This window comes from Lepidochelys kempii, chromosome 5 (assembly GCF_965140265.1).
Source record: "Lepidochelys kempii isolate rLepKem1 chromosome 5, rLepKem1.hap2, whole genome shotgun sequence".
Lineage (NCBI taxonomy): Eukaryota > Metazoa > Chordata > Testudines > Cheloniidae > Lepidochelys > Lepidochelys kempii.
The window spans coordinates 105,160,651-105,170,056 of record NC_133260.1 but is presented as its reverse complement, the minus strand read 5'-3'; the positions used below and the strand labels follow the sequence as shown (position 1 = coordinate 105,170,056).

The 9,406-nt window shown below is 40.1% G+C and overlaps 1 protein-coding gene across 15 annotated transcripts in view; it reads right to left on the bottom strand.

Annotated features, from left to right (window-relative positions):
- Positions 1-6,939: 6,939 nt before the first annotated feature.
- Positions 6,940-9,406, bottom strand: part of KDM4C (lysine demethylase 4C) — a 440,364-nt gene continuing 437,897 nt past the window's right edge. For all 15 annotated transcript variants that reach the window (XM_073345318.1, XM_073345317.1, XM_073345311.1 and 12 more), the window contains one exon: positions 6,940-7,893. In XM_073345318.1, the coding sequence (XP_073201419.1) occupies positions 7,717-7,893 (177 nt within the window). In that variant the 3' untranslated portion in view covers positions 6,940-7,716. The remainder of the gene's footprint in view (positions 7,894-9,406) is intronic.

Sequence of the window (9,406 nt, the reverse complement as noted above, 5' to 3'; positions counted from 1 at the left end):
TGCTGATTTCACCCTCCAGGTTCCCAGTGGGACAGTTAGAGACTTAATTAAAGACTGCATTATATGCTTAAGGGCAACCTGAGTTCTCTACCTTTCAAGGACTTTGCAACTTTAATGTTCTTTTAACATAGTTGGGGGAGGGGGACAATTGGAGGAGGGTTAATTTCCTAAATTTTTAAAAAGGCAAACTGATTACAGAGAGCCCATCACATGGAACCATACTGACCACCCGTGGGTCAACAAGTAGCATTGGAAATTTTAGGGCCACAGGACAGGTGTCTGCCATTTGAGCTATCAGAGCACTTGATCACAGTAGTAGTTATCCTTCAGGTGAACCAGACACTAGAGGGGGAGGAGAAAGAATTCACCAGTGGGTTTCTCAGCTGTTTGCTTACAGCAAAGGAATGTTGAGACTGAGGAATCCCGGATTCAATTCCAGGCTCTGGAGGGGAGTATGGCCTACAGTGGTTATAGATCTGTCACTATCCACCCCAGTCCCTGCCCCCCTCCTCCCTACAGCTGCTGATCCTACCTCTGGCTCCCTTCTGCTCCCTTTCCTTCTTTGCATTCAAGGCTGATTGGATTTCCCCCTCTTCCATGATGCCTGGGCACCAGCAGAGTGGGCACTGAGAACACAGACGAGATAGTATCCTTGTTGTCATTTCCAGTGCCTGGTGTATCATAGAATCATAGAATATCAGGGTTGGAAGGGACCCCAGAAGGTCATCTAGTCCAACCCCCTGCTCAAAGCAGGACCAATTCCCAGTTAAATAATCCCAGCCAGGGCTTTGTCAAGCCTGACCTTAAAAACCTCTAAGGAAGGAGATTCTACCACCTCCCTAGGTAACGCATTCCAGTGTTTCACCACCCTCTTAGTGAAAAAGTTTTTCCTAATATCCAATCTAAACCTCCCCCACTGCAACTTGAGACCATTACTCCTCGTTCTGTCATCTGCTACCATTGAGAACAGTCTAGAGCCATCCTCTTTGGAACCCCCTTTCAGGTAGTTGAAAGCAGCTATCAAATCCCCCCTCATTCTTCTCTTCTGCAGGCTAAACAATCCCAGCTCCCTCAGCCTCTCCTCATAACTCATGTGTTCCAGTCCCCTAATCATTTTTGTTGCCCTTCGCTGGACTCTCTCCAATTTATCCACATCCTTCTTGAAGTGTGGGGCCCAAAACTGGACACAGTACTCCAGATGAGGCCTCACCAATGTCGAATAGAGGGGAATGATCACGTCCCTCGATCTGCTCGCTATGCCCCTACTTATACATCCCAAAATGCCATTGGCCTTCTTGGCAACAAGGGCACACTGCTGACTCATATCCAGCTTCTCGTCCACTGTCACCCCTAGGTCCTTTTCCGCAGAACTGCTGCCTAGCCATTCGGTCCCTAGTCTGTAGCTGTGCATTGGGTTCTTCCGTCCTAAGTGCAGGACCCTGCACTTATCCTTATTGAACCTCATCAGATTCCTTTTGGCCCAATCTTCCAATTGGTCTAGGTCCTTCTGTATCCTATCCCTCCCCTCCAGCGTATCTACCACTCCTCCCAGTTTAGTATCATCCGCAAATTTGCTGAGAGTGCAATCCACACCATCCTCCAGATCATTTATGAAGATATTGAATAAAACCGGCCCCAGGACCGACCCTTGGGGCACTCCACTTGATACCGGCTGCCAACTAGACATGGAGCCATTGATCACTACCCGTTGAGCCCGACAATCTAGCCAGCTTTCTACCCACCTTATAGTGCATTCATCCAGCCCATACTTCCTTAACTTGGTGACAAGAATACTATGGGAGACCGTGTCAAAAGCTTTGCTAAAGTCAAGAAACAATACATCCACTGCTTTCCCTTCATCCACAGAACCAGTAATCTCATCATAAAAGGCGATTAGATTAGTCAGGCATGACCTTCCCTTGGTGAATCCATGCTGGCTGTTCCTGATCACTTTCCTCTCATGCAAGTGCTTCAGGATTGATTCTTTGAGGACCTGCTCCATGATTTTTCCAGGAACTGAGGTGAGGCTGACTGGCCTGTAGTTCCCAGGATCTTCCTTCTTCCCTTTTTTAAAGATTGGCACTACATTAGCCTTTTTCCAGTCATCCGGGACTTCCCCGGTTCGCCACGAGTTTTCAAAGATAATGGCCAGTGGCTCTGCAATCACAGCCGCCAATTCCTTCAGCACTCTCGGATGCAACTCGTCCGGCCCCATGGACTTGTGCACGTCCAGCTTTTCTAAATAGTCCCTAACCGCCTCTATCTCCACAGAGGGCTGGCCATCTCTTCCGCATTTTGTGATGCCCAGCGCAGCAGTCTGAGAGCTGACCTTGTTAGTGAAAACAGAGGCAAAAAAAGCATTGAGTACATTAGCTTTTTCCACATCCTCTGTCACTAGGTTGCCTCCCTCATTCAGTAAGGGGCCCACACATTCCTTGGCTTTCTTCTTGTTGCCAACATACCTGAAGAAACCCTTCTTGTTACTCTTGACATCTCTGGCTAGCTGCAGCTCCAGGTGCGATTTGGCCCTCCTGATAACATTCCTACATGCCCGAGCAATATTTTTATACTCTTCCCTGGTCATATGTCCAACCTTCCACTTCTTGTAAGCTTCTTTTTTATGTTTAAGATCCGCTAGGATTTCACCATTAAGCCAAGCTGGTCGCCTGCCATATTTACTATTCTTTCGACTCATCGGGATGGTGTAACACTGGCAGATATGAAGAGCAATTGTTGGAAAAGTCCTGTTCAGCCCTTGCATGGTACACAGCCACTCTGTTGGGATGGCAGTCCCACTGAGAAATAGCTGTGTGAGGAAGGAGCATGCTCATTGCAGATGGAATCTTCTGAGACTTGAGCTGCCAGCCACTAACAAACCTCTGCTGATCATGTTTGAATTGTAGTTTTTCATAGGGTTATAGCTTGGCCAAATTTGGGCAGATTTTTATGGGGACAGCAACAAGCACATCCTTGATCCCAAGGCAATCCTCACCTACCCCATAATTCAAGTCCCTATTTTAAAGCACAGATGCTCTAGAGCCTCTCAATTAAATGGTGGCAAGATTTTAACATGGAGAAAACAATGTATTTTTTCCCTAATCTTGGAAAAGGCTGAACTGTTTTAGGTTAAATGTTACAAAAATATATGCCTGAGGCAAACACCTAGCATAGAGATTTGGGCAAAGTTAAAAGTAACCGTCAACACTTTCCACTACAAAATGCTATTTTTAATCTGAACTGTAGGTAGCTACCAGCTCTGCCTATACTATCTAGCTGTATGGGGAACCCTTGAAAGTGTCATGTGGTATAGAGTTTCATCAGTCTGAATTGGGGATGGCACTCTACATATAGATGGCAAAGCTATAATTGAGTTGCTGGTATGTATATCATCCCAAATAAGAGCCAATAAAATCTTTAAACCACACCCTAGCATCACATATTCTGTGTATGCTACATGTCATAGAAACCCCTTATAAGGGATTTAGAACAGATTCCAGGGAGATGGATTGGTAATGTTCAAAAGTGCATGATAAAATGTATTTATTTCATGGCTCTGCAATTTTTCATACAGATGTCATCTCTCCCTCTGTATGTGTGTGTGAGAGATATCACACACACACACATTGACCACATACTCAAATACACACACACACACGACTATGCTTTCTATTAAAATACAGCCTTCACTGGAATGGAACACAACAGCTGTTTAACCAAATAGAACACCACCATTTAAGAGTTGGGGCAGGAAGAATACTGCATTTATCGGAATTCCAGGGGGAATCATCATATGTGCTTTCATACTATATCTAATTTAAAAGTTGTGATAGAGCCATTAAGGATTGACTAATCAATCAGAACTTTTGCAGAATATTTAGTACCATGACAGCTGATCATTCAAGCAATATTTGGCTTATCAGTATTTTTTTCTCACTTTCTCTTCCGTGGAGAGTATCACAGCACATGAAATCAGGAGGGTCGCGTTTGAGAAAATGAGGGCAGAATTTGTCCCATTATGTTTTAAAATATTGTTTATAAATTCATATGAGGTCATTGTACTAACTTTTTTGTGTTTTAGAACACAAGATAGGAATTATATACAGGCTTCAAAATATTAATAACTTCAGGGGGCTATATATATATTTCTTCTAATTGTAATTTTCAGAGTGTTGTAGCACAGCAGGGTACTGTATATCATATTGTTCCTAAAAATCATTGGTTGAATTGCCCTATCATGATGATACAATGCAAATTGGATTAAACAGAAGTCATCTAAAATTAATAAATGAAACGTTTAATTTGACAACCCTTGAGTATAATTTGGGGAATCACCATCTTGCTACTATAACATTTTCTTTTGCAAACCAGCATAAATCCAAGTACAGCACACTTCCCTGTTATTCATGAGATGGATGTGAACACAATCATGAGTAAAAGTGCAGCATTTTTATCACTGTCTGTCAAAACACTGCTGCTTATGTAAATATATGCCCCGTACAGTAGTCAGGATTCTTGAACATGTGAAGCAATTGGTCTATGTCTCATCTATTGAGAGAATAAAAAGACAGTGGGGACTAGTGTTTAAAACAGAGGACTGGGTGCCTCGGTTCTTAGGTTGTACAGCTGGCTCTGCCACTGGTACAAAGCTGTAACACAGGGAAGACAATCACCTCTCCTCAGTTTACTCATCGTTAGTACTCACATAATTCTTACTCTCTCTAATGTAGTTCACACAGGTGCCGTGAGGCTACATTAGCTTGCAACGTGCTTTGAGATCCTCAGGTGGGAGGCAATATATTATCATCATCATCCTGTGCATTTATATAACACCTTCCATCTGAGGTTCATAAATGAGTGAAGTCTCACAAGATCCTGAGATAATTATTATCATCTCAATTTTATGGCTGGGGAAACAGACAAAGATTAATACCAACATTTTCAAATTTGGATGCCTAAAGACAGCACCTAAATCCATATTTAGGAAGCTAAATGAAAAGGTTCAGAAGTGCTGAGTCAACTTAAGTGCCTTGGCCAGTGTCACACCGGAACCCATATCTCCTGACTTCCAGTCCATTGTTTTTAACACAATCTTCTTTCCTATCTGTGCAACGCAGTATCGTTATTATAAAGCTAGTCTGGTGAAATGGTCTGATTTCCAGATCTGAAGAACACTTAACACATACCCTCTCTAGCCAAAATTCCCATACGACTATTTTTTTCATTGCAGAATCTTCAAACTATCCATTATTGTATAATGAGGAAGTCCCAGGATCTCTGGGTTATCATCATGCTATTCTTTCTTTAAAGTTACAATGTTGATTTATGTTTTCTGAAATTAAGATAATTACATTTCAGATTCACTTTCTTTAAAGCAAGAACAAGGAGGACAAGACATTTTATATAGTTTACGAGGCCTGATAATTATTCATAAAACTTCCAGGACTTTTAGAGTAAAATCTGTTACAATCCTAGAGCACAATGGAGAAAAACAGGCAAATGATATTTTTTAAAAATAATAATTGTTAGTTCCTGCAGATTGGTTTTAATCTGTAGATCTCCTTTACAAAGGAAGAGATGTATCATGACCCCCATTTTACAGAAGTGGGGTGAACTGACGGAAGTCACGCAGCAGGTTAATGCAGAGCTAAGCATGGAACCCACATGTGATTCCTATCTACCCACACTGCCTCACACTGGCCTCTCTAGTAGCTGTAATTTCACAAAGTACTTCTGCATTTTAGGATTTTATGGTCTCATGAAATTTCACCAGGGCTAATAAAATCATTCTTATCTTCTAATTATATGACAAGACTGTACGTAATTAAATGGTTTGTCACCTGCATTTAGCTCTCGACAAGTTGAATAGAAGCCTGCTCTGTGTGGCAAATAAGACTCATGTACCAGTAGTTTTGCTTTTCCTTCAGGTCTGCCAAAAAGAGCTCTGATGTTTTGAAATATGCCAGGCAGCACTCACTAAACCCTCCAACCTCAAGAGAAAGCATTCTCAATTAGAAATACATTATGATTGTCACAGCTAAGCAATTTCTTAGAGACTAAAGGGATTTTTAGTGATTTCATGGTATAAAAAAAGCAGTCAATGTAACACAAAGAAATTAAAATTCCAATGGAGGTGTCATGCAGTAAGTGAAAAGATTTAGCTGTCCAGTCATATAACTAAGAATAACCTTGCAAAGTGAAACTAAGATATGTGCTTCTCAATAGCAAAGAGCAGGTTTGTCTCAAAAAGTGTTTTTCCAGGCCCATGTACCCAGTTATTAGAACATTTGTAAGTAGCACAATGAAAAACAGCAGCACTCAAGATTAAATTGGGTTCTGAGAGTTTTCTTCCTGCGGCAGCCAGTCAGAAATCCTGCTAATGGGCAACTTACACAGAACAGATGATGTCATTTTGATAATGCTTCCTTTTGGCTTTACACACGCCAGTGTTTCTGGCAAATAGCAGAAAACCCAAATGCATTTCCAGCCTGTCTCTACAACCTCCGATAAGATCAGCATCATAAGACAGAGGGGAAAATAAAAAGATATGAGACCATGATACAGTGTTAAATCAATTATTACATCAGTACTGAGCTTTGTGTAGCTATAGTCTGCTCTGTTCATGAATTTACATGTGTATTGCCACTGATTTGTTTCATTCCCACAGCTATATAGATGGGTAATCACATCAGCAGACACAAACAATAGTAAGCAAAAGGTCATTTATTTATTTTTAAACACTATTACATTGCCAACTATTATTTAAAAAGGAAGACCATATTATATTAGTTCAAAACTATCTTGTTAAGCATATATACTTAAACTCTAATTTTACAAACACATAATGAAATACTTTTTATTTTACAAACAGCTATTTTAATAAGTATTATGAAAAACATGTTTTAAAAATAATTGCCAAAATCTCCCTCTTTAAATATACAAACTCCCCTTGCTATTCTGAAGATTTCTTCCTTAGAAGCCAAAAAATATCTAAGTCACACTGAGTCTTCATCAAACCCTACTGACAGCAGTAGTGATATAAAAGGTAAAAAGCACTGTACAAAGTATGCAAGTACAGCATTTATAGGTCTTAATACTATACATGCTTGCATTTGTTTTCAAAATGTTTTATAAAAACTCCTATTTTTAAAACAAAAAATTGAATGTCCTTCCCTGGCTGTGGAAAATATACAAGCCATTGTAATCCTATCTTGTTATTAAAACTTTATGGTTTTCCAGTGTGATGGGGCAGATATTGTGGTGAGAATTTTTGTCATCTTTATTGGATGCCATATATTAAGATGTTCCTAGGAGCTGATGCTTTTCTCACAGAAGTCAATGGGAGTTTTACCACCGACTTTAATGGATGTGGGACTGTATTCCAAGTTTTCTTTGGCATATCATTTTGCAGTGTCTCTTAATCTCAGTTTCCTCCACTCCGTGATGCAAAATTAATACACAGCCTTTAATATATTAACAAGAAAAACCAAATCTGGAGCAATTTGAAATTGACATGGATAATTGTAGGGGATTGTTTTAAATGTTTACTGGTAAATTCACTGAAAAACTCAGAGTATTTATTTTAGCCAAAAGTGATTTAATGTAATGAAGGGATACAATCGTCAAACCAAGCACCAGTGAATTCTGTATGTTTTCCACCAAAATTTAATCTGTTTACTTCCCTGTAGTGTGTATGGGTTTATTCCTTTGCTGCTTCCTTTATAGTCCCTTCTGGCATTTCTTCTGGAATGAGCTTTTCAAAAAGGTACGGTACCCAGGGTCATCCACATATTCATTCTTAAACCGGGAACTCAATACTCTCTGTCTCTTCTTTTCTCCCTGGATAATATCTGCTCCATAAAATGTGTCTTCAAACCTCATGTCGGAGGCTGTTGACTAAAAACAGACATTAATTACCCCTTCAGTTTCACAGTGGATATCACATTCCGACTCTCTCCAGGGCAGGCACATGAAAGCACCGGTACCTTTGGTTTAGACAAACCGAAGACTATTTCAGTGACTAACCCAGAGAATTACATTATTATGAAGCCATCAGTGCTTCAGAACATGCAGTTTTATGATAGTGTTTCTTGGAAAAATCTATTCATGTTAAATAAATGTTGAATTTATTTTTTTAATAAATACGTCACAATGTTTAGTTGCACATATTTGTGGGGTTTCTTAAAATTCATTTGACTGACTCTAGCTGTTGGATTTCATTGTGTCAAAAGAAAAGGAGTACTTGGAGCACCTTAGAGACTAACCAATGTATTTGAGCATAAGCTTTCGTGAGCTACAGCTCACTTCCACTGCATGCATCCGATGAAGTGAGCTGTAGCTCACGAAAGCTTATGCTCAAATACATTGGTTAGTCTCTAAGGTGCCACAAGTACTCCTTTTCTTTTTGAGGATACAGACCGACACCGCTGGTACTCTGAAACCTGTCACTGTGTCAAAAGATCACAGAAATGAGAGATGGGAAAGATCATATTGGATTCAGTTCATCCGTCTGCCCATGCAGGTTTATTCCCAACAGTAATGTATATTATCTAGCATTTTATCCAGTCTAGTTTTAAATGTAAGGGATTGTATGATGCAGACTATTAAAAAGTTGCCCTGTACAATTGCATGGCTTGTGCGGAGAGGGAGTCATGAGTTCAGCTGATGCTGGAAAATGTTTAAAAAAAAAACAGGGCAAAAACTGAAACAGCAAATGAGAAGCTATTGAAAAAATAATGAAACAAACAACAGGAATTTTAGGGCCCAGCCCACTCCCACTGCTGAGGCCAGTAGCAAAATTCCCATGAACGTCAATGGCATGGGATCAAACCCTTTCAAGATGAAGAGATACCATATATCCCGAGCTGTTTAAAAGAAAGGGTGGAGCCAGCATTATAAACCATGGGGCTAGTCCTGCAAGGAGCTGAGCACCCTCTGACTTGAGGGTACTCAGATGAGTTCTGAATGAGTTCTGACTGAGTTCTATTGACTTGTACCTCGAAGATGCACTCAGCACCTCGAGTACTGGGCTGTATGTTTGTGAAGTCCAAGTTAATAACAGGGAAACAGCATCAGGCTTTCCACTGGGGGGGGGGAAACTGCACTTCTCATCAATAGCAATCATTTTGTTTTATTTAATAGTTTGATTACGTGTTTTAAAATAATACTTAATTCCACTAAAAAGTGAATGATGTCATGTGCAAAAGTAAAATATTGATCTATAAAAATGCCACTATTTTAAAAGAATAGCAAAAACCAGCCACATCTATATTGTTGTTCTTAGTCAAGTGCAACAATAAAACAGATTTACAGTATGTCTAGTTAATTCTAAACTCGTTGCATATACTCTATAAAACAACAAGAGGTAATGGGGCCTTTTCTGAAAAAAAATGAAAAACAACCAACTGTA